The 26,815-nt window shown below is 42.5% G+C and overlaps 1 protein-coding gene across 1 annotated transcript in view; it reads left to right on the forward strand.

Moving 5' to 3' along the window:
* Positions 1 to 26,815, forward strand: part of DCLRE1A (DNA cross-link repair 1A) — a 1,235,225-nt gene that overhangs the window by 483,101 nt on the left and 725,309 nt on the right. The window contains exon 6 of the mRNA XM_044055939.1: positions 6,652 to 6,797. Within this exon, the coding sequence (XP_043911874.1) occupies positions 6,652 to 6,797 (146 nt within the window). The remainder of the gene's footprint in view (positions 1 to 6,651; positions 6,798 to 26,815) is intronic.

Genomic DNA, 26,815 nt, shown 5'->3' on the forward strand with positions numbered 1-26,815 from the left:
TCCTCTCCACAACACGAATGGACGCTGGACAGGACGGTTTTCCTAGACATAGTCCACCAGTAGGGCACTCCACAAACAGACCTGTTTGCCTTCCCCCAGAACAGGCAGCTGCAGACCTTCTGCACAAAGACTTACTCTCCCCAAGCCTGGAGAGTAGATGCCTTCAGTTTCACCAACTGTTTTGCTCAACGTTTTCTGGAAATCATCAATTCTATCGCCTTGGATCAACTTATCCACACTCCCACCAGGGGCAGCAATATCCTAGACCTGGTCATCACCAACATGGATGACCGGTGTTCCACACCAGGGGTCAGCTCCTCATTGGTCAGATCTGACCACAAGCTAATCACCCTAGACATCCACATCCCGCTCCCACCCCCCCCCCCCAAAATTAGGAAAACAACCGTAAAAAATTTCTCCAAAGCCAAATTCACGCTTCTTAAGACAGAAGTGGCAAACTTCATGACACCCATGCAGATGGACAATAGAGGTACAACTGCTGAATCCTACACAAATGCACTTTATAAGCACTTACACGAGTGCATGGATCGTGCTATCCCTAACAGAACCAAGATGCTATCCTCCAAAAAAAGGAAGCCAATCTGGTGGTCCTCTGCCATAAACAAACTCTACAACAGAAGAAAGAAACTGTTGCAAAAAAGAGTAAATTCCCATGACTGGAGGAACTCCCTGGTCAACCTCAGTAAGAAGCTGAGATCCCTCATAAAATCCCCCAAAGCTAGTTACAAAAACAAAATTGCCACTGACTCTAAAGACAACCACAAAGCATTCTATAGCTATGTCAAGAATCTCAATGGCAACACTCAGATCTGCTCTGAGTTACAGCACAATGGCACTAAATATACAGAACCAACTGATATTGCCAACATCCTGGCAGATAGGTTCAGTGCTAACTTTACCCCCTCTCACTCCCTAGAGGGCCCATCTTTATACGGCAGAATGCAACGTTCCTGTAATCACGGCTAAACAGGTAAAAACACACTCTCCAAAGCCAAGAACACAGCATCCATGGGACCTGACAATATCCCAGGCTGCGTTCTACATGAACTACTGGCACCCTACCTAATTGCCATGTTCAAGCATAGCCTCACCTTAGGCTTTGTGCCCACTGAATGGCGCACCGCAACGGTTATCCCACTCCACAAAGGAGGAGCCACGACGGATGCTGGTAACTACTGCCCCATTAGCCTGACGAGCCTGGTCTGTAAGGCCATGGAACGTATCATCATGGAACTCCTAAACAAAGACATTGGTAATCTCCAAACTCTGGACCCTACCCAGTTCGGATTTGTAAAAGGCAGATCATGTCTCCTAAACCTGATTGACTTCTTTGAAGCAGTCACCAAAGCCATAGATGAGTGTAAAGTTGTTCACACAGCTTATCTAGATCTCGCCAAGGCTTTCGACACCATCCCCCCCACTCTGGAATTATAGATAAGCTCACTAAACTAGGTATAAATCCCCATGTCACAAGATGGGTTGCCAACTGGCTTACGGACAGAACCCACACTGTGAAAGTAGCGGACTCCAAATCCGACTTCAGACCAGTGACAAGTGGAGTACCACAGGATTCAGTCCTGGGTCCTCTCCTGTTTGGTATCTACTTCTCTGAAGTACAGACTAACAGAGAATGTCTTTGGCTAACAAAGTTTGCAGATGACTGCAAACTAGGAGCCATAATCGAAACTCCTAACTATGTGGACATACTACAAAAGGGCCTCATTGAGACAGATACCTTGTGTCAAAGCAATGGCCTGAAGCTCAGTGCCAAAAAGTGTATTGTCATCCCCTTTGGTAAAAACTCTGTACCCATGAACTACCACATAGCTGGTAGTCCACTGAATGCCAAAAATGTGATGGAGACCTTGGGACACAGGTGGACAGTAGCCTCTCCTTTGATAATCACATCGCCACAGTGGTCAGGAAATCCTTCTACGTGGCACACCGCATCACAAAAGGTTTTTCATCCAGAAAAAAAGAGGTCATTGTTCCCCTCTACTCATCACTCATTAGACCCATTATAGAGTACAACACCCCTTTTGGTATGTACCTCATAAGACATCTACAACAACTGGAAGGGCCACAGAAATACCTCACAAAGAGGGATTACTGGCCTCAAACAGATGCCCTACGCAGACTGTCTCAAAAAACTCCAGCTTTACTCCGTCACATATCGCCTACTCAGAGGCAATCTCTGCCTAACATACAAAGCTATGTCAAACCCAGAGCTGTTGGATATGCTCCACTTAAAGAAATCCCAATCCCCTCCGAGCTCACCACAATAAACAGAACATGCTGGAGGGATAGATTCCTGTCCCAGAGACTTCCCATACTCTGGAACACACTATATCTATCTATGTCAAGCAGAGCTCCTCATTAGCACTCTTCAAGAAAAATCTTGATGATTGGATGGGAAATAGGAAATTAACCCCAGGGATCACTTCTGTGGCTCTGCTCGACAGGCGCACAGGAAAATAATTTTCTTGGGGCGAAAGCCAGGGTACATTTTTGGCTAGGATTATATAGGCCCTAGGGCCAATAGCCTAGTACCTACTTATGAGCCTATTTAAAAAGCAGTGTCAGGGTGGTTCCAAAAAGAAAGCAGGACCCCCCCCCCAGAACAAAGAACAGTCAAATAAGTGAGTATGACTATATGTGGGACCGTATTCCCCCATCCCCCACACCATGATAGTCTGTTATCCCTTCCAAAAAGTCTGAATCTCCATTTCTCTCTGGAACAGATTGTTTCAGACACATTGGTTCTGAATGTGATCCATTTAGAATACAGATGGCAGTCGGAAGAAATTCCTACTCACCCACCAAAACCGTATGCTTCTCTTTCCTTCTGTGTCGCGTCGTGTGCTGTCTTGAGGTAGCAGACGCTGTTCCTCAGTTAGGGAAAGAATTTTACTCAAAAATGTTTTTAGTGTCATAGAAAGGAAGCTCTTTGGAGACCAATTCTGGGTCTTCCTTTCCTCATTCAATTTGTGATTGATTGATTTAATTATTTATTTTATATTTGTTTACCAGGATAGTCCAACTGGATGCATATCCATTTTCAGCGGAGGCCTGGGGAGAAAAGCTCCAAAAAAACGTTCAACAAACTGTTACATTTTTACAGATTAAAACACAAAATAAAAAACAAATAAAATAATTTTTACACAGATGTAAACAAACACAAAAACAGATACACAAACAAATTATTACATTTTTACTCAAATGGAAAATTCTAAACAGTGTTTTTAAGAATGATAGGGTGTTGAATGCCTAGTAGGCTAACCTGGTAGTAGATCCAAGGAAATCATAGGATTTATAAGTTAAGAAACAGTAAAGTGTAGGCAGAACTCCTCCATGTGCACACGAGTGATTGTTAGAGTTAGTATGGATTAGGACAAGGACATAGCCTTTGTTTTTTAAAGTACTGTGCGATAGTGCCCAAGTTCAAAATGCTTTCAGTTCACAGTCTGTTACCCCTTCTTCATTTGAGTTTTCTAGTAGCCTTGAGCTGCCTAATGGTTTGGACATATGGACGTTGTCCTGAAGCTTTGTAAGCAGGACAGCCGTTATATCCTAGGCAGGATGTAAGCCACATAGATAAAGCTACTGCAGCAGTGATCATTCAAATATCTACTGTTATGGTAAGTTACTTATATAACTGTACTTTTCAGCCAGTCTCTCTGTTAAGGCAAATTAGGCCCTTAGCCTGTCATGAGCCTGTATGATTCCTGTGTCAACAGTTCTATCCCTTTTTGTGCTAAAGAATAAAATAAAGAGCATCTGTAGCATCCAAAAAAGGTGTCATGGTATTTGTCCTGCCCTCTTCAGTGAGTAGTAGATTCAGCTAGGTAGACATTTTAAGTGGTCTTACCTGTGGTCTGGAACATTCTCATGGCGAAAGGGGACTACTTTCCACGCTTTCCTCATCTTTAAGAACCATTACAAAGGACCGGTATGTTGTAGACATGGTATCTGCCAGTGATGTTGTGCTCACAGGTATTCACTCAGAATGGGTAAGCCAGTGCGTCAGTTTTTAACCCATTCCGGACCTCAGCAGTTTCAGTGAGCGCATTCTGTTCTGGATGGTCGCACTGAAGGGGGTCATGTCCTTGTTTACATAGGGCTGTTGGATGTATTGCTAGGTATAATGGACACCCTTTGGCATGTACAGGGTTGGGAAGGTGGCCTAATGGTTAAGGTGTTTGCCTTACAAACACAAGGTGCAGGTTTGAGTCTCACAAGGGATAATTGGCTAGGCTTAAAATGGCTCGCAAGGGCAGTTAGCTTGGTACTAATCTATGAACCTATGTCCAGATTTTGGATCTACCCATCAAATACCTCTGATTTGCTGAAGGTTGGTATACCTTTCAGAATGAAGGGTTGCCATTTGCATTTTCCTCAGTCTGAAGAATCCTGACCACTTTGGCTATGGTGGTTGAATTCATACAGAAGAGGAGCCTACTGGTGTTCCTTTAAATGGATACTGTGTTCATGGTTGCTCTGTCAAGGGTCTCCATAGAGATGGGTGCCCTGCTTTAGATGCTTCAGTGAACCTTATGGGTGATTACAAATTGGAGGAAGTTCTGTGATCACTGCTCAGAAGTTCTTCGGAGTTGAGTTTTGACACTGTCCACTGTCGGTCATTCCTCAAGAGAGCTCAGAAGGATATGGTGTCACTTTTTGGTGAGAAGACTGTGCAAATTCCAGACTCCCTTTGTTATGCCTTTTGGGCTTGATGGCAGTCAAGTCTTTCATGATGCCATTTGTACAACTGAAGATGTGAGTGTTGTAGTGGACTATGGCATGTCAATTGTTACAGGGTCACCAGGTTCTCCCAGGCTTGCTGTATGTGCTGCTCCATTTCTCCCATGAATTGGTTTTGCTGCCCAAGACCACCATTGATCTTGGCAGGGGATTCTTTACTCACAGACTGTGTACCCACATAGTGCAGGGAATTTTGTTAATTTCCTGTCCACACCCCTTGTGAGGGGGCTCCACATCAGTCACTTGCAGCTTTGACAGTATGTCTGAAACTGAAGGCCTTGAAGTTGTAGCTCCTTATGGGTCTTCTCTTGATGTGGCTTTTCAGCCAGCCCCACTGTGTGTTGTCTAAATAAGCAAGTGGGTGCATGGTTGTATCTCCTCTCCAGGGGAGCAGTGGTCATCTGGCATTGGGTGATGAACAAGGGTTATCCTTTTACTGTTTTGCATCCCTGATGAGTTAAGTGTGCTCGCACATACCCTGAGAGAAGTCTTTAGTTCTCTGATCGAGCTTTGGGTGCAGATGACATGCTTGGTTATGGTCTTCCATAAAGGGTACACCAGAGACTGACATCAGTGCCATTCAGCAGAACATGGTCTGGCCTACCTCACAAAGCAACATGGAAAATCCCATGTTGTAGTTTATTATGCATGTCCGTTGCAAGAGCACATCTCCTCTGGAAAAGCATTGGGGTTGCCACTTCATGCTGCAGGGACCGCATGAGCCTTTCATCCAAAGAGTACTCTAGCTGCACTGTGGTCGCATCTAAATGTATATCTCTGTGTTAAGCTTGGCATAGCAAGACACTGGACCTTGCTCGTCAAGCAAAAGGCAGAGAGCTGTAGGTGCCAACGATCCCCCTCCACTGCCAGCACATAAAAGAAAAGCTCTGCAAAGTGGGAAGAGAGGGACAGTCTCCATAAGGTGATGTGGGTGCAGTGTCCAAGAGAATGAACGTGCCTGTGGTCAGCCTGGGCAGGGGCTAGAATCACTTCTGTTTTCTAATAACACTTGGCTGGTGTCTTTGTTACTCCATTATCGTTATCGTTGTGTTTGTTACTCCATTATCGTTATCGTTGTGTTTGTTACTCCATTATCGTTATCGTTGTGTTTGTTACTCCATTATCGTTATCGGTGTCTTTGTTACTCCATTATCGTTATCGTTGTGTTTGTTACTCCATTATCGTTATCGTTGTCTTTGTTACTCCATTATCGTTATCGTTGTCTTTGTTACTCCATTATCGTTATCGGTGTCTTTGTTACTCCATTATCGTTGTGTTTGTTACTCCATTATCGTTGTCTTTGTTACTCCATTATCCGTTATCGTTGTGTTTGTTACTCCATTATCGTTATCGTTGTGTTTGTTACTCCATTATCGTTATCGTTGTCTTTGTTACTCCATTATCGTTATCTTTGTGTTTGTTACTCCATTATCGTTATCGTTGTGTAAAGTTATTAATGTCGGTGTTACGAAATAAGGAAAAGCACTTTATGCACCATCTGGCATATACTTTGCTTTGTGTGTTCATTTTGTAATTGATAAAGAACATACAGACTTTTAACATAAAGACTCTTTGTGGTTTTTCAGCATCAGTGTTAATTAAAAATTGATAGTAGAAACATCACATTCTTTAGGTATGCATTTTTGTAATTATAAAATAATATAGTGATCAAGTCACAAGTGATAATTTATAAAGGTGTTTTAAAAAAAACAGAATGCTTTCGATAAACCATTGGAATTTTAGTAATTTGAATATTTTTGTTTGAAATTTTTCTGTGCATATAAAGATGATGTATCAGAAAGCTGGCCCTTTCTTCATTTGCAGCTGTGAACAGTGCTGAACTAGTCCTTTTTTTCCCCTGTTTCTCAGGTACTGCAGCCCAAAATATACCTTCCCTTCTCAGCAGGATGCCATTCAGTTTGCCGTAAATATCGCCTTTGAGACTGTGGCCCTGAATCCCAGAACACTGGTAGTCTGTGGGACATATGCTATTGGGAAAGAGAAAGTATTCTTAGGTAAGGAGTTTTCTTTTTTGACTATCATGAACCTAGTTGATGCATATATTTCTCCATTTTGTATTGTTCAGTTTTACCCTTTTCTTGAAATATTGTTGCCTATTGCCTAATTTAATGCTTTTCCTCAGTATTTATGCGGAGCAGTTGTTTGTCTATGTATTGATTAATGGGATGTCTGTGTATTGATTAATGGGATGCACTACGTTTTGTTGACTTATTGTTTGTCACTGTAAATGTATTTGAACGTTTCATCTTTTGTGCAGCTTCAGTACAGTAAGTCGCTTTCCAAATTGAATTAAAATTCAAGCTGTTTCTGAGGTTCTTGACCATAAACATTTGTACTATAGCCTAAGTGGTGGAAGAAATTGTTCTTAATATAACCTTTGTCTGAAGTAAAATTTTCCACAGATCAGTAGGTCTGCTGCCATACTAGGGAAGAACTTTCCAAACACCCTTTTTTGACATGTCCACTTGACTGTTTACAGTTACGCACAGACATTCCCAATTCTTATTCCAATAAACAAATGCCAGAAATGTTAGTTATTTATTTTACTTTAATTTGTTAAGCTGGACGGTGCAGTTGAGCAGACGCCCATTTTCATTGAAGTCTTGGGAGAAAAGCTCCCCAGGTTACAGCTGCAAAAGACACAGTTCTAGAAACAGCAAAGCATTTGGGGAGAGAGAATTTCAGTGCAACCAAAATTATTTAAACATGACAGCATTAACATGAGTACAAATGTTGGGGTCTTGGAAAATGATTAGCAAGCATTTATTTTGAATACATTAATTATACTTGGAACAAATGGAGCTGTGTGAAACTGTGATGTCATTCTGTTCTCATGTTGTAGTATTCATAACTGTTGGGAGGTTGCTGCCTGCAGCACCAGACATCCGGTCAGTATACCAAAGTCTTAGGAGCAGGGGTATGTGCTGCGTTGCTTGTCAGAGCTATGAACTGACATCGGCTATTAATGTGACGTCTGCACGTACCCCCTTCAGAACTTTTCTGCCGTAGTGATCTACAGACCTCTGATCACCAGCACCGGGAATCAGTTTGTTCGTTGTTTCAGATGTCTGATACAGATAAGTACCTTGCTGGATTTTTTGTTTCAGTATTATTGCTTTTCAAATGTACATGTCAGTTAGGAAAGGGAAGTCTGCTTGTGGAAGACAAATTCCACACAAGGACACGCATGTTAAGTGCTCTTATTCTGTTGAGGTGAAGGTCACGACCATATGTCTTGCGATATTTGCAAATCCTTTGTACCTAAAATGCTTCGCAGCCGTCCGGCTGCCTTAAAGCTTTATTTAGAAAATCAGAGGCTCCGGCACCTAGCATTAGGCATGGAGGGTGAGGTAGGTACCTCCGATGAGCCGCCTTTGAAGAAGGCCAAGAAAGTTAGGCCTGATGCCCATGCTGCACCTCAGGAGTCCAGTGAAACTCTCGAGGTGGATGTTAGCCCAGGGTCTCATCAGACACCCGTTTCTCTGCTAGAACCAAGAGCCATGGTGGCTGCCAGTTCTGTGGAAATGCAGATTATGTCTGCTGAGGTTGATCAGCCATCAGCCCCTGATGGGCAAAGGCAAACCACGGCTCAGAACGTCGGCAGGGCCTACTGTAGCCTTTCCATCCTCCCAGGCATCGTCCTCTAAGTCAACGCATCTTTCTACTCCTCTGAAGAGGAAACAGAAGTTAAAACATAGGGAATCTCAGCTCCTGAATGGAAAGTTTTTCCCAAAATCTCCAGTCTCAGGTACCTGTACCAATCCCCACACCTGTGCAGGCCTTAGAGAATTTGGAAGAGGAACTCTGTTCCTCTGATAAATCACTTGCCTATTGCTCCCAGGTAGAATCTCCCAAGGACTTCATTACCTCTGTTGAGGAGGACTCTGTTAGGCCTGAATCTCCAGGAGAGGAATTCTCCTTTGGGGACACTGATGTTCATCGTGTTTCACTGTTGCAGTCATTACTCCTGAGTTATCCTGGCAGGCTACCCGCAGTCAGCCAGATTCCAAAGTCTAGGTCCGGCGTCGGTTGCTGTCGCCTCTTCCCTGACGTCAGTGCGCCAGGGATATAAAAGAAGTACCCAACGCCATTTTCTTCATTTTTCTTGCCGCCCGGTGCCCGAAGCAAAAGCAGTTCTCAAGTGCCGGTCGGCCGACTCCTGAGATTTTCAAATCAGAATTTCAGATCCGAAGTCTTCATTAAAACTAAGTACCCCATTGGGGGAACTTTTTTCTTGCTCCAGACCGATGTCAGAAAAAGTTAACAATTGTATTTCTTGTGGGAAGCAAATACCTCATAAGGATTTCCACTCTTACTGTATTCCTTGCCTAGGCCCTGATCACAACATTACTAGTTGTCGGTTTTGTGCTAGAGTTAACCAACGCACTATCAAGCGTCGGTTTGATTTTGCTTTTCATTACTTTGGCCGAAGGTTTAACTATATAATGCCGTCGGATCAGCCGACACCCGCAGTTTACAAAAAATGCAAGGACAAGGACAAGGATATGCATCCGAGGTCCAAAACCGACGAAGCCTCTTTTAGGCCAGTCGCCGGTTCTCAGTGAGGCACTTTTGCAGCCCCTGGCGCCCACTACCTCAGAGCCACAGGCCGCTTCCGACTCCCACTTGGAGCCTACTGGGCCTCTGGATACTCAAGGTATTGGACACTCGGAAATCATTCCCTCAGATGGGTCTGGAGCCGCTGAGCAGGCATCGGCTTCTGAGGGTGCCTTCAGACCTACACAACTATATATTAAGCCATCCTCAGCTTCAAAGACGAAGTCTAAAGCAGCATTAAAGACAAAGAAACAAGTACAGCATTCCCCTACTCAGACTACCATGCCTTAAAAAACAAATGCTCAAAATGGCCGAAGACCTAATTACTTTGATCAGGGGTACCCATCCCCCTCCTAAGAGGTGTAGGCAAGAGACAGAGTATGATTCTTTTGATCAGGTTTCTATTTCCTCTGATTCCTCTTCTGAACAAGATTACTCCATGCTTCCTTATGAGGATTCTGATGCTGAAGAATCCATTCCTTCAGCCTCTCCTCCTGAGGATTATTCTTTTGGGGAAACCCTACATACCATGAGGGAACATTTCCACTGGGAGAGCCAAGACTATTCTGAATCTAAGAAAAGGCTCAGAGACTTTCTGCTACTTCCTCAGCACAGACCCCTTGCTATTCCACCTGTACTAGACATTGTGGACAATGTATTCTCAGAGTCTGGCCTGTCCCCAGACTCTCTCCCCCCCTGTACTTGCTAAGCCAGACAGATACTTCAGGTCCCGGATTCTCATAAATTCCTATATAAAAACCCCGCTGCTGACCCAGAAACTATATCACAAGGTCCCAAGGGGGTTAAAGCTTCCACTGCAAAAAACCCTGTCCCCTCTGATAGGGATTCCAGGGCTCTAGACAGATGGGGAAAAAAGTCTACACTTCTGCTACCCTGGCTGTAAGGGCCTTAAATTGTCAGTTTCATATGCTTAAATATCAGCAATATTTAATGTCACTGCTTAAACAGAAAATGTTGACAAATACTGAATGTTCAGAAAACAAGGAATTGCAGGATTTATTGCATGCAGCTGAACAAGTGGGAAAGCATACTTTGCAATGTGGTTATGATTCACTGGAGACCTCCTGCAGGGCCGCTGTTACAGGTTCTGTTATTAGAAGGCATGCTTGGTTAAAGGAACAAAATCTGCCTGATCATGTTAAAGCAAAATTATTAGATGCACCATTACAGCATGATACTTTGTTTGGTGCTAAAGAAGAAGTAGTATTGAAAAAAATGGAGGATAAAGCAAAATCCATGCAGACAGTCAAGGATTTCTTACAGGTACAGCCACCCAGATTTAGCAGAAACTGGCCTTCTAAAAATTGGTCCTTTCCAGTGTCAGACAGACCACAAAGAGTCAGATACAGGCGTCCCAGAGGCAGAGGTCAGCCCCAAGGCTCATACAGGCCTAAACAATGGGGTGCTCCTACCTCCAAAAGCAGAGAAGACAAATCACAACCTTACAGGAAACAGTCCCAATGACTTTCCTCTACCAGATCCAAGCACTTTTCTTTTGGCAGCCCCCTTAGGGGGAAAACTAGCACTTTTCTCTTCAAATTGGCAAAGGATTACCCAAGACAAATGGGTCCTGAACATAGTGTCCCAAGGCTTACAGGTTCCATTTCCACATTCTACCAAGGTCAAAACGTATGCCAGACCTGCCACACAATCAATGGGCAGAGGCACAAAAACAAATTAGACATGAGGGCCATTCAGCAAGTACTGCAACAAGAGCAAGGGCAAGGATTTTACTCCAGACGTTTCCTAGTACCCAGAAAGGACAAAACCTGGAGACCAATATTGGACCTGTCTATACTAAATACATTTCTGGAAGTTCCAAAATTCAAGATGTTGACTCTGCAGCAGCTACTGCCCATGCTGGGCAAGACGGCTTGGCTTGTAACTTTGGACCTAAGAGGCATACCTGCATGTCCCAATCAGACAATCTTGCAGAAGATACCTCAGATTCATAGATGGCTCAATGCATTACCAATTCTCTGCACTGCCCTTTGACTTATCTACTGCGCCCAGGGTCTTCACAAAATGCCTGGCACCAGTAATTGCGTTTTGCAGACAAAAAGGAATTCAAATATATCCCTACTTGGACGACTGGTAATTCAAGCAGAGAACAAAGACATTCTTCTAAAGCATCTGGCATTTGTAAAAAAAAATTACTAATTGGCCTAGGGTACACAGTAAACGAAAATAAATCAAAACTTGTGCCCTCTCAAGAGATATTATTCCTGGGTGCAAGCCTAAATACAACTGCCCAGATGGCTTATCTCACGCCAGACAAACAAAAGCAACTGGCTACCTACTTCAAGAATTTGGCACAAAACCCCACTTATCTGCAAGGAAAATCCTGCAGGCCTTGGGTTTCATGGCATCCTGCATTCTACTAATTCCATATGCCAGACTGCATATGAGGAAACTACAGTGGTATCTAAAAAGTGTTTGGACTCAGCATTGCCACAGCTTGGAGACAGTAATTGCACTCATCCCCTGTCTGCAACAGGAGTTTCGATGGTGGGCAGAAGCCTGTCACCACAACAAGGGTCTGCCATTCAGTTTACCCACAGCCAGACAGACACTGACAACGGACGCATCAGATTATGCCTGGGGAGCCCATATGGCAGGAAAAGGTATTCAGGGCACATGGCCTGCAAACCAGATGCATCTTCACATCAATCAAAAAGAGATGCTAGCTGTACAAAATGCCCTGACAGCTTTCAAAGACCTGCTTCATCCAGGACAATTACTGATAAAGACAGACAACACTACGGTTATGTGGTACGTAAACAAGCAGGGAGGTACACATTCCTACCCCCTCTGCAGACAAGCAATGACCTTATGGGACACAGCATTGGCATCTCAAATTCACCTGCAAGCACAATTCCTGCCAGGAAAAACAAATACTCTGGCAGAAGAACTAAGCAGAAACCTCATGGATCCCCACGAATGGAAACTGGATCCACAAGTTTTCAGCATGATAATAAAGAGATGGGGATGCCCAGACATAGATCTATTTGCCTCCCCTCACAACTGCCAATTACAGAGATTTTGCACAAGGATTTATCACAAGCAGGCATGGAAAGTGGACGCCCTATTCTTCAGCTGGAAAAATCTAACAGTATATGCTTTTCCCCCACTGCCTCTCCTTCCCAGGGTACTCCTAAAGGTCAGACAAGAGAAGCCAAACATGATACTGATTGCACCAGACTGGCCACGCCAGCACTGGTACCCAATCCTGAAGAGCTTGTCTCAAGGTCCAGCATGGGTATTGCCTCAAACTTCTCAATTGCTGAACCAACAAAACAGTCCGATCCTACACAGCCAACTCAGGACCTTAAATCTGGCAGCATGGCGGATACTGTAACCATTCATTGCACTCCACTTACAAAAGCTGTTATGGGCATTATCTTGGAGGCCAAGAAGGCCCAGTACCAGACAATCCTATGCAGAAAAATGGAAGAGATTCTCTGCTTGGAACCAGGAACAAGGCATAGACACTCGTGTACCAAATATCCCTCAGATTTTACAATACCTAACTGAGGTGCTAAACAAAGGCCTTTCTTTCTCATCTATCAAGATTCATGCCTCTGCCATTTCAGCCCATTACAATACAGAACCACCTATCTTTTCTCATCCTTTACTAAGGCAGTACCTCAGAGGAGCCAAAAACATTAGGCCTCCAAAGAGACCACCAATTCCGGCCTGGGACCTCAATTATGTTTTGGAAAAACTCACACTGCCTCCTTTCGAGCCAGCATTAAACAGCTCTGCTCCTAGCAATAACCTCTGCAAGATGAGTCTCAGAGCTACAAGCACTCATGGCTGTGGAAACTTTCATCATTTTCCATCCAGACAGGGTTTCCCTGAGGACGAACCCTACATTTATGCCTAAGGTGGTGTCCAGTGTGGCCCTCAACCAAACCATTCACTTGCCAACCTTTTATCCTAATCCACAGAACAAGGGTGAGAAAATTCTGCATTCTTTGGACATACACAGGCAGCTAAGATTCTACTTGGACAGAACTAAAGTTTTCAGAAAGACTGAGCAACGTTTAGTGTCATATGCTGCAGGTTCACAGGGAAAGGCTATCTCAAAACAGACCATTTCTAAATGGATAGGCCATTGCATCCACTTCTGCTACTTTCAACATGGCAAATCAGTGCCTAAGGACATTAGGCCTCATTCCACCAGAGCAGCAGCCACTTCAGCAGCCTTCCTCAGAGGAGTACCAACCAAAGATATCTTAGAGGCTGCAACTTGGAGTTCAGTGCACACCTTCATAAAGCACTACCATTTACCTCTCTATTCTAAGTCCAGAGCAGGCTTTGCCACTGCAGTTCTGCAGGGCCTCATAGCCTCTCCAAATCCTATTTAGACCAGCCACCCTACCTCAGCTTTGGGATTCAACCCAAGAGTAATGACTGCAACAGTGAAACACAATGAACATAGTACATTTGTGTACCTACCATAAATGTAGTTGCTCGAGTATATTCACTGTTGCAGTCCAGGTTACCCACCCACCTTCCCCCCTTTCCTTTGTGGGACTTATCTACACTTCTCTATCCTATACAACCTTTTTGGTGTATTTGCTTGTAGATGAAGGACATGTTATTTTTGTGCATGTATTTTTATTGGCATATTCTTTCAGCCTTCCAATTTAGAGGCACCTGTCATCTGGGGCAAGAAAAACTGAAGAAAATGGCTTTGGCTGCTTCTTTTATACCCCTGCCGCACTGACGTCAGGGAAGAGGCAACAGCAACCGACGCCGGACCTAGACTTTGGAATCTGGCTGACTGCGGGTAGCCTGCCAGCAGGATAACCCAGGAGTAATGACTGCAACAGTGAATACACTCGAACGTCTACATTTATGATAGGTACACAACTGTACTTTTCTCTGATGAGAGAACATTTTAAATGGCAGGCCTCAGATGTCTCTGAAACAAAAAAGAGATGCTTTGAATTATTACAGATGGACCAGCCCTCTTCATCTGCAGTCCCTCCTCTGCTTCCAGCTTTTCATGATGCCTTTCTGGCTGACTCTCAGCCCCCAGCTGCTAAACTTCCAGATGGATTTTATAAAGTTCCTCAGGATTCACAGTTCCTATTCAAGAACCCCCCCTGCAGACCCTGCTGTCATTGCAGTGTCACCAGATAAATCATCTACACAGTTTCCCACTGACAAGGACAGCATATTTATGGCTAGATTAAGGAATAAGGTGTATACTTCTTCAGCTCTAGCCATTAGAGCCTTAAACTATCAAACTCACTTGGCTAGGTTTGTTTTAGATACTCTATCAAAAGCTTCTGTACTGATTCCAGATCTGCCAGACTCCCCTGCTGAGTCACAACTCTGCCTTTCTCTCTACCGCCTGTCAGGTAACCATTCACTTTATAAAGTGCAGTTATGCTATAGAGGCATCCTCCCAATCTGCAGCCTCAGGTTCTGTCATGAGAAGATATTCTTGTGTGAGGTTACAACTTCTTCCTATGGATGTCCAGACCAAATTGTTGGATGCACCTCTTGATAATGAAGTCTTTTTCGGTGAAGCCTCTGCAGAGCTCCTTAAATCCCTACAGGAAAAGGGGAAAGGAGTTATAAAATCTAAAGCATTTGTTAGTCTCTACTATTCATAGGTATCATAGGAAATACCCCTCAAGGGACCACCTTTGTTAGGAGGCAATCATCTCATTCCAATTCCCCACAGGCTAAGGGACGGAGGGAGCCTAGGAGACGCTCCACTCCTAAACAAAGTTCCGTCTTCACTCCAGCTCCCTTTCGGAGGCAGCCTGACCAGGACAGAGCTCCTCCACTCTGACAAACCCATTACCCAACTCCACCCCTTTATCCCTCCGCCTCTCCCTTTCCCAACCCTCCTGGTGGTAAAAATTACCTCAGACACTTGGGTCCTTTTCATCATCCAGAAAGAATACTTTATGACTTGATGGACACTTCCTCCCTTTCAGAGGATACACCAACCGCCTACAAGTCAGCTTCATCTCTTCCCCCCAATTCTGGATCAGCATCAAGCCCAGGGCCCCATAGCAAGAGTATTTCCAGAACAGAAGAACAAGGGGTTTTACTCCAGGATGTTTTTGGTTCCAAGAAAGGATGGCCCTTGGAGGCCAGTCCTGGATTTGTCTGTACTCAGTCTGTTCCTCAAGGTGTCCACCTTCAAAATGCTCACATTGCATCACCTCCTACTTCTCATCCCTCACCAAACCTGCATGGTATCCCTGGATTTGAAGGATGCTTACTTTCATATTCCTATTCACCACAGTTACAGGAAGTTCCTACACTTTTTCATGGATTCCTTACATTTTCAATTTTATGCATTGTCATTTGGGCTTTCTACAACCCCCAGAGTATTCACAAAGTTTCTAGCTTCAGTTATCTCCCACTGCAGAGTGCAGGGCATTCAAATATATCCATACCTAGGTGACGTTTTGATCCTTCACCAGGATTGCCACACCCTCAGTCACCACCTAGGCATGGTGTCCAATACCCTGACAAACCTAGGGTTTACTGTGAACCAGTAAAAATCTCACCTGACACCCACCCAAGACCTGGTTTTCTTGGGGTGCAGGATAAAAACAGACCTGATAGCAGTCTTCATCCCTTGCCAGAAGGTAGAAACCATCACACATTACCTCCAAACACTCCTCTCTCTCCAAACATTATCAGCCAGGGAATTCCTGAGGATCCTAGGCCACATGGCATCCCTGCTACCCATGCTCCCCCATACAAGGCTATATATGAGAAAATTTCAGTGGGTGCTGAGGTGTCAGTGGAACCAACATTCACACACCCCCTGGATGCTCTTCTACCTCTCTTCCAGTCTGAAAAAGAGGTGTGATGCTGGATTGCAGCCATACGCCACAACCAGGGTATATCTTTGCAGATCCCCACACCTTCACAACAAATCTTCATAGATGCTTCAGACCTGGGCTGGGGAGCTGTCCTGCAATCCCACAACAAACAAAGAGGAGAGTGGTCCTCCTTCAGACAGTGGAACCACATCAGTATCAAAGAGATGAGGGCCCTTCTCTTAGCCTTGCAAACCTTCCATCCAATTCTCCAGCCAGGCACCTTAAAAGTTGCTACAGACAATATGGCTGTCCTGTGGTATAGCAATAAGCAAGGGGGACAAGGTCCTACCCACACTCCGGCCTGGCATTTCAGATTTTGTCCCTAGCAGCTGAATTACACATTTACCTGCAAGCAGTTTACATCTCTTCAGCAGAGAATGTGATGGCGTACACACTTAGCATAACCACTGCACCCTCTCATGAACGGATGCTTCACATGGAGGTGTTTTTGGATCTCATTCACAGGTGGGGCACTCCTCAGGCAGATCTGTATGCCTCTTCCCAGAACAGGCAAATGCCTCTGTTTTGCACAAGGGATCCACATCCACAGGCGCGGAGGGTAGACACCTTCTCTTTTTTTTGGGCGGGGATGTATCTTTATGCCTTTCCCCCCTTTACACTGATTCAAAGGGCCCTTCTGAAAATTCAGAGGGGACAAACCAAAAATCTTGCTGGTGACTCCATTTTGGCCAAGACAGCATTTGTTTCCCCTTCTTCATCTACTAGCCAAGGGCAGTCAGCACAGGCTCCCCCACCGATTTGACCTACTTACACAAGACAGGGGGTCACTGATGCATACTCAGGTGCTCAACCTCAGACTCGCTGTGTGGGTGATAGAGTTCTGATCCCCTTCGGACACCTATATTCGGAGGGCATACTCAGTGTCCTGCAGGAGGCCAGGAAACCTAGTACCAGGAGAAATTATGTGGCAAAATGGAAAAGATTCTCTAGGTTGTGTCAAAAGAAAAAAACAGGACCCTTTTCTTATTCCTGTACCTATGGTCCTTTCTTACTTGGGTGAGCTTCTACATTCAGGGCTAACCTACTCTTCTGTTAAGGTACACTTGTCAGCCATTTCCGCCTGTCTTCCCTTGGTTCCTCCTTTGACATCCAGATTAGAGGTAAAACTGTTCTTAAGAGGGGTCCTCCATATCAGACCCCCTCTGAAACCCATACCTCCTTCATGGGACCTGAGTTTTGTCCTTGAAAAACTCACACTACCTCCTTTTGAACCAGCTCACTCTGCATCACTGAAGCTATGTACTTGGGAAACAGTACTACTGGTAGCCTTCAAATCCGCCAGGAGGGTCTCGGAAATCCAGGCCTTGATGGCTACCCCTCCTTACCTCATCTTCATTAAGGACAGGGTCTCCCTCAGGACTAAATCTTCCTTCATGCCTAAAGTGGTTAATGAGCTGTCCTTGAATCAGACCATTAACCTCCCTGTTTTTTCCCTCAACCTCAAAATCCATCTGAAAGAACCCTACATTTTTTGTGTGTTCATGGACAACTTTTGTATTACCTGGACAAAAACAAATCCATTAGGAAGTCTGACCAGCTGTTTGTTCCCTTTCACCCAAGGGCCTTGGGTAAGGCAGTCTCTAAACAGAGTATATCTTCATGCATTTCTAAAGCTATCTGTGCCGGTTATTCCTTTCATGGAAAGATTTTAACTACCAATGTGAGAACACATTCTACTAGGTTAGCTGCCTATTCAGCAGCCTTTTTCAGGGGGGTGGACTATGCTTCCATACTGGAAGCAGCCACCTGGTCCTCTGTCCATACCTTTACCAAGCACTACAAGTTAGACTTGGTCTCCAGAGCCAGAACTGGGTTTGCTAGGTCAATTTTGCGGGGTCTCATAGGTCATATCCTCTACCTTCCTCCCAGGATCATACCTAAAGCTGTGGTAATCTCCATTCAGTTATGAATACTGCAACATGAGAATAGAAGGATATAGATTAGTTGTGTAAGAACGTACCATAACCTTAGATGTCCTTCTCTTTCATGTTGTATTCAGTCCCCTGTCCAACTCCCTCTGGCTCTGTTTTGTCCATCTGGAGTGACTATCCCTACATTCTCTCCATCCAAACAGGACACTGTAACAGGCACATAACATTTATTGGGTTCCTTTGGCCTGGTGGCATGTGTGGGTCTGAAAAGCTTCCTTTCCTTGCTCCCCAGGGGTACTACTGTATGTGACAGTCATTTCTGAAGGGGATATGTGCAGATGTCACTTTTATAGCCAACGTCTGTTTATGGCTCTGACAACCAATGCAACGTGTACCCCTGCTCCTAAGACGTTCGTGTACTGGCTGGATGTTCTTTTTGTGTCAAAGGAGAAGTTATGTATAGGAGAGGTGGGGTGAGAGGAAAGATTAACAGTGAAGATGGGCATGTTGGAAGTATGGTATTAGGGAAAATATAACGAGGTGTGTAAAGAAAGTCTGTATGTAAAAGTAAAGAGAAGGGATATTCACACACACGTGTATATATACGTGTGTGTGTGATATATAGATATATAGATATATAGATATATATGTGTGTGTGTGTGTGTGTGTGTGTGTGTGTGTGTGTGTGTGTGTGTGTGTGTGTGTGTGTATGCAATAGTAACCGCGAACACTTAGAAATAAAATTAACTTTATAAAACAAAACTTCTTTGAAATATATTCCAAAATTCATGGAAAGCTTATAATAAACACAAACACACCCTCATGATATCTTTAGTTTTCGTCATTTATTGCGTAGGAACGTCTTCAGAATAACTGAAATTAATGCAATCCACTCATTATATATCATATGTAAATAAAGCAAAATAGTAAAGATCCAATACGAATTTCAGTAGAACCATGACTATGGATTAATATTTAACAGAAGAGAAATACGATTACTGCTGTACATAACCTACATACAGTAGATACTGAATAATGAATGAATGAGAAAAGCTATCAATATTATTGCAACCATTTTAACATACACTTCAGCTTCATGGATTCGTTCAAACTAGGGTAACATTCAGCATTTAAATGTAACTGCCATTTTAACTCCAACACCTGTAAAAGTCCATCAGCATTTCCAAAAAAATGTAATCAACTTGTTCTAAAATTAAAAACTGGAAAATGGAGAAATTAACACAAGAATTACTGTGCGTTCCTAAGGCATTTGATATGTCTTTTGATCTAATAGCTGCTGCATGTTCTTTAATTCTGTCACTTAATTTTCTGCTGGTTTTCCCTACATAGAAACATTTACAGGCTGCACAAATAGCTACATAAACTACCATTGAGCTATTGCAATTAAAGCTTTTTTTAAAATGACTAGACATATCACAATGTGGAAAAACATACGAGCTACCTGTATAAATGAATTTACAACTGACACATTTTCCACATGAAAACATGCCTATGGAGCTGTCGTTACTGGCATGTTCAGATATAAGGAAAGCATGGTCGTGCTTTTCAAAAAGCGACTTGAATGTCTGAGTTTTTTTAAAAGAAAATTTAGGAACATGTCCCACCAAGTCCTTTAACGTGTTATCACTTGAAATGATTCTCCAGTTATTATTGATAATGTCTCTAACAGATTTACTATCCCTGCTGATGGGGAGGGAAAAGCTTAATGACCAGTTGTCTTCAGATGACGAGTTATCTACAGATGACACATTGTTAGGAGTGTAACCAAATTTTAAAATATCTTTGAACTTGTTGTATCTATTGTTTGTAATATCATTTCTAATGTGATTCACCAAAGGGTAATTTTTCTGCATGAATAAGTCAGACAAGTAATCACATTCATTTTGAAATGTGTCATCATTACTGATAAGTCTGGATAACTTGACAAATTGACCTTTTACAACATTTCTCTTCATAAACCAAGGGTGTTGACTATCAAAGTTTAAATAACTATTTCTGTAGGTTTCCTTTCTGAAAATGTTTGAAGAAAGTTCACCTGAAGCTTCGTGAATAGATAAAGTGGTGTCTAAGAATGAGGATCCCTTCCCAGCTAAAACAAATTGAAGGAACCCTAAGCTTTCATATAAAGATTCAATAAAAATACTTAATTGTTGTTCCGTCCCCCCTCCACACACACACAAAAAAAAAATATCATCAATAAAACGACGGTAGTGTTCTGTAAGTTCAAACCCAGGAAGGTGTACTAAAGTGTCTAATTCTCACTCACTTAAAACTATGTTTGCGAATGCTGGTACCATCTTGGTGCCCATGGCTGCCCCTCTTACTTGTTTATAAACGTTGTTATTGAAGTGAAAAAAATTGTTGTCTAATACTAAAGACATGAGTGTATGTGAAGTGTCTATTTTGGTTTTAGAAAATTTAACAAACTTGTACAAAAAATGCTTAATATAACTTAAACCTTCGTTATGAAGGATGCTAGCATATAAAGCTGATACATCTATGGTAACCAAAATCTTGTTACATTCATCAAAATGGGACTTGTGTAGTTTATTTAAGAAATCCCAGGAATCTGTAGTGTAAAATGGGGTGGATTGGGCAATGGGATTTAAAATATAGTCAACATATTCTGCAATTATTTCTAGTTTTGTTCTCTTATTTGATATGATTAACTTAAAAGGAGGATCAGCACAGTTTTTATGAATCTTCGGTATGCCAAACAGCTTACTTAAACAAGGATTAGGTGTGTGCATAAAAGAGAATTCTTCGTGTGAAATGAAATGGCTGCTTAATAAAGATTTAAGAGTAGTATCAGTTTGTTCAAAACAATGGATAGTAGTGTCCAAGGAAACAGATACATAAAAGTCATCAGCAACTAAAGTATTTTCAGTTTTAGAGATGTATGTGTTTTGACACATGAGCACAATCCCTGTCCCCTTGTCTGCCTTCATAATTCTTAAATTATAGTCATTGACTAATTCCAGTAGGGCTGTTTTTTCATTTATGTTTAAATTAAACCATTTGTTGTTGCTGTCAGAATTCAATAACTGTCTAAAATCATTGTTACAAACTCTCCCAAAGGCTGAAATGGTGTTGTGAAGGGGAGGATTATATGCACTTTTGTTTTTTAATATTGAACTGTTTAGTTTTCTGAGATTGTGAGAACTACTAGCTGAAATTCCTTCTTCAGAGCTAAACATACTTCGAGAATTAGATAACACAGACGTGTTTGAAGGACTAAATAACTGAGGATCACTGAGACCATGGTCTTGGTCATTGTCATTAAGTAAAACCTGTAAATTTAGCTTTCTAGCAAACCGTCTTAAATCCACTAGTAAATCTGGAAGTCTGGCTTTATGAGCAGGAACAAAGGAAAACCCTTCAAGAACCTTAATATGATGATCGGATAACACTCTATTTGATAAGTTAAATATGGTGGAGGTTGTTTTACTAAGTCCGTCACATCTGATATTGTTACATGACTTGGTATTGACAAACTGGGAACAGGATTCATTTGTTACTTGTAGCTGCTCCTGCTTCTGTTTGTCTGGCGGCTGTGTAATAACTGATTTTCCCCAACCCCTTTCCTACTACATTCATTCTATCTGTACATTTCCCTTTTCCTCCGCATTTATTGTTCGCTGAGATGTCTGACACCTAGACTCCGGAGAGGTGGGACTAAAAAATTAACCTCATTTTGAGCAGACCTTCTGGTGGTAACATCCTGAAAGAAATCCGAAGTAGACGGTCTTGGTGATAGAAAAGAGGCTGTGGTACAACTGGAAGTGATATGTTGCGTTGCTCGAGTGAAAAGGGGGAGAAAAGAGGCTGTGGTACAACTGGAAGTGATATGTTGCATTGCTAGAGTGGAAAGGGGGAGAAAAGAGGCTGTGGTACAATTGGAAGTGATATGTTGCGTTGCTCGAGTGGAAAGGGGAAGGACTTCATTAATGTCTAAGGAAGACATCTCTGGTCTTTCTGTACATCTAGAGCATACTCCATTAAAATCTGGCAAATTACAGATATAGAGGTGCCAGGAGTATTAATGATAGATATATTGATAAATGGAGAATTATGTATAGAGAGTACAGAACACTGTTCAGGACATTGATAGTTATTAATGATGTTGCCAACATCATATGTAACATGATTAGTTACGTTTAGGTTAGATCTGCGGTGATCAAACCTGTTGATAGGCTTGTTGTGACCTCTTATATCTGTGCCATCCATGGTCTTAATAGGGTATGCTGTACCAGAATTATATTGAAAAATGTCTGTCCAATTTGTGTTTTTTCCTTTGAATTACAGTGGCAACTTGTCTAGAAAGCTTGGGAGAAACAGAGTAATAAATGGGCATAACAAATTAAAACTGGATGTTGCAAAATGGTGGAATTCAAAGTCTCACTTTGTTTTCTTAAATGTTTTAATTTAATGGCATTGTCCCCTTTAATAATCTTTAAAGGCAATAGTTCTGCTTTGTTATATAAATTGCATAAATCCAGATATAGTTGGGATTCTGATGTAGTTTTGTTAGGAAACTTAAAGAAACGTAAACCTTTTGGAACAATACACAAACATAAACATGCATCTAAGTACAAATTTTCTAGTTCATTAAATACTACGAGAAGCCTTTCTATTTTAAAAACTAAAGGTTTACATTCCATTAAAACATGAGACTGTTGTTAGATTGTGTTATATTAGCGCCTTGTGAGGATGATCTTACAGCTAGAAATGGGTTATCATGCTCATGTTCATGTAGAATATTAAATAGTTCATTTTCAGACAGGAAATATTAGTCTGTCTTGTCATTCTGGTAGTGTGTATTGGAAATGCAGGTGAGTAAGCAAAAAGGCGGGATTGGTGTTGGACAGCCGTTGGAGAACTATAAACAACATTCACGTTCTCATGAGAGCTGTTAACAGACCTCAGGCCATTATGATTTAAACTGCTAGCCTGATGGCCCCTGCTAATATTATCTCTTTCTTGTATTTGTGCATTGCTTGCTGGTAATTTAGATAATCCGTTATTGAAAAGAGCTCCAGAATTGAAATACATGCATTCGTTATTAAGTACTGAAGCCGAGCACATTTCAGGACCATTAACATGGACAGTACTAATAACCGGACTATCCGTATAACACAGATCACTGACATTTCATGAGTCTGTAGCAGAAACAGTATTTCTACTATATGTAGAGACAGTACTTATACTCAACAGATCATCTCTTGAATGGGAAGCAACAACACTGTCAGGCTCACACATATTGATCACATTAGTAACGGAAACATTGCTGTTGCCACTGACTTGATTTCTTCTTACATCAGATATTGAAAGTACATCATGGCACTGCCGAGAAACAGTACTTGTGTTCGGACTAAAGATGATATAACTAGAATCTTTTATATTATTTGTGGGGCCATTGCAAACGGTATTTAAAAACTTGGTGAGATGACAAGAGATTGTTTCTGAATTACATCCCTGAAATATGTGACATGACCGGGACATTAATAGCTGATGTTAGATTAATTACATTAGTGCTCGGAGAGAGAAGGGTAGTTGCTTCAGTAGTATGCATCTGGAGAAGTGTGGGAATATTAACCCTGGTTTCCCTGGTGGTGTTGGAACTCATTACAGTACAGCTGTGATGGAATTAGAGCCGATGTCTCTTCCTTGAATAAAGTTGTTAAAGCTGTGCTCATTCATCAGGTGAACAGCTGTGTGATGTATAATGCCACTTGATGATGATTTTGGTTGAGCCTGGTTATATAAAAGCATACAGATTTGCGTATAGGTGCGTATAGATTCTTGCATTAAATCACCTTTACTTCCCATCAGTTGGGACAGCTGTAATAATCAGTTGGGAATGGAATAAGTGAATGCATCAAGCAGATTACTGATCTGGCTGTTGGCATTTAATTCTGCCAAGGGTTGAGTGTTCATGACTGCACATTAGCGCTTAATAAGCTCGTATGGAAAATTACTTATGCAATAGTAACCGCGAACACTTAGAAGTAAAATAATAACTTTATAAAACAAAACTTCTTTGAAATATATTCCAATTTTCATGGAAAGCTTGTAATAAATGCAAAAACACCCTCATGACATCCGGTGAGACTTTCAGTGATCATCCAGTGAGAATTTCAGTAGAACCATGATTATGGATTAATATTTAACAGAAGAGAGGATGTTCTTCATGTTTCACTGTTGCAGTCATTACAGTTGGGTTATCCTGCTGGCAGGCTACCCTCAGTTGGCCTGAATTCCAAAGTCTAGGTCCGGTGTTGGTTGCAGTCACCTCTTCCCTGACATCAGTGCGCCAGGGGTATAAAAGATGCAGCCGACGAAGCAGAAGCAGTTTGCAAGTGCCGGTGGGCCGACTCCTGAGATATTCTTGTTCGAATTTCAGATCCGAAATCTTCATTAAAAGCTAAGTGCCTCGTTGGGGAAACTTTTTTCTTGCTCCAGACCGATGTCAGAAAAAGTTAATAATTGTATTTCTTGTGGGAAGCAAATACTTCATAAGGACTTTCATTCTTACTGTATTCCTTGCCTAGGCCCTGACCACAATGTTGCTAGTTGTCCGTTCTGTGCTAGATTTAACCAGCGCACTATTAAGCATCGGTACGATTTTGCATTACACTATTTTGGCAAAAGATTTAATTATACGATGTCATCGGATAGCCATCCGACTACCGTAATTCACCAGAAACGCAAAGAGAAAGAAAAGGACAGGTATCCGTGGTCCAAAACTGATGACGAGGCTTCTTCTAAGTCAGTCACTGGTTCGCCGGTTCTCAGTGAGGCGCCTTTGCAGCCCCTGACGCCCGCTACTTTAGACCCGCAGGCCGCTACCGACTCCCACGTGGAGTTGACTAGGCCACTGGAAACTCAAGGTATTGGACCCTAGGAGACTATTCCCTCAGATGGGTCCAGAGCCGCTGAGCAGGCTTTGGCTTCTGAGGGTGTTTTCAGACCTACTCAATTATACATTAAAACAACTTTAGCTTCAAAGGCAAAGACTAAAGCACCTTTAAAGACAAAGAAACAAGTACAGCAGCCTCATGGACAGGCCTCCATGCCCAAAAAACAAATGCTCAAAATGGCCGAAGACTTAATTACTTTGATCAGGGGTTCCCATCCACCACCTGATATAAAAGGCCTAGGCAAGAGACGGAATATGAATCTTCAGATCAGGTTTCCATTTCATCTGATTCCTCTTTTGATCAGGAATACTCTCTTCCTCCCTTTGAGGATTCTGATGCTGAAGAATCTATCCCTTCAGCCTCTCCTCCTGAGATTTACTCTTTTGGGGAAACCTTGCATACCATGAAGGAGCATTTCCACTGGGAGAGCCAAGATTTTTCAGAATCTAAGAAAAGGCTCAGAGACTTCCTATTACTACCACAACACAGGCCCCTAGCTATTCCACCTGTGTTAGACATTGTAGATTATGTATTTTCAGAGTCCAGTCTGACCCCTGACTCCTTACCTCCAGCTCCTGTTAAGCCGGACAGGTACTACAGGGTTCCTGACTCTCATAAATTCCTTTTCAAAAACCCTGCTGCTGACCCAGAAACTATCTCTCAGGGTCCCAAAGGGGTCAAGGCTTCCACTGAAAAAAACCCTATCCCCTCTGACACTGATTCTAGGGCATTGGACAGATTGGGAAAAAAGATTTACACTTCTGCTACTTTGGCTATAAGGGCTTTAAATTGTCATTTTCATATGCTCAAATATCGGCAATATATTATGTCACTGCTTAAACAGAAAATGTTGATAAATTCTGAATGTGCAGAAAAGAAAGAAATGCAGGATTTATTGCATGCAGCTGAGCAAGTTGGGAAGCATACTTTGCAATGTGGTTTTGATTCTTTGGAGGCCTCCTGCAGGGCCGCTGTTACGGGTTCTGTCATCAGGAGGCATGCATGGTTAAAGGAACGAAATCTGCCTGATCATGTCAAAGCAAAATTATTAGATGCTCCATTACAGCATGATACCTTGTTTGGTGTTAAAGCAGAAGAGGTGTTAAAGAAAATGGAGGACAAAGCTAAATCTATGCAAATGGTTTAGGATTTCTTACAGGTACAGCCTCCAAGATTTAGCAGACACTGGCCTTCAAAGAATTGGTCCTTTCCAGTGTCAGACAGACCACAAAGGAGCAGATACAGATGCCCAAGAGGCAGATCCCAACCCCAAGGTTCATACAGGTCTAAACAATGGGGTGCTTCTACCTCCAAAAGTGGAGAAGACAAATCACAGCCATACAGGAAACAGTCCCAATGACTTCGCCCTGCCTGCACCAAGCACTTATCTTCTGGCAGCACCTTTAGGGGGAAAACCAGCACTTTTTTCTCAAAATTGGCACATAATAACCCAGGACAAATGGGTCCTAGACATAGTGTCACAAGGCTACAAGTTCCATCTTCCATACCTTGCCAAGGACAAGCGGTTGGCCAGACCAGCCAAAACATCAATGGGCAGAGGCACAAAAGCAAGTCTCATCCCTCATGGACATGGCCATTCAACAAGTACCAGAGCAAGAGCAGGAACGAGGATTTTATTCAAGACTGTTCTTGGTACCAAGAAAGGACAAGACCTGGAGATCAGTACTGGACTTATCTATTCTAAACACATATCTGGATATACCAAAATTCAAAATGT

Source organism: Protopterus annectens, chromosome 14.part0 (assembly GCF_019279795.1).
Source record: "Protopterus annectens isolate FY-2018-M chromosome 14.part0, PAN1.0, whole genome shotgun sequence".
NCBI classification, from domain to species: Eukaryota; Metazoa; Chordata; order Ceratodontiformes; family Protopteridae; genus Protopterus; species Protopterus annectens.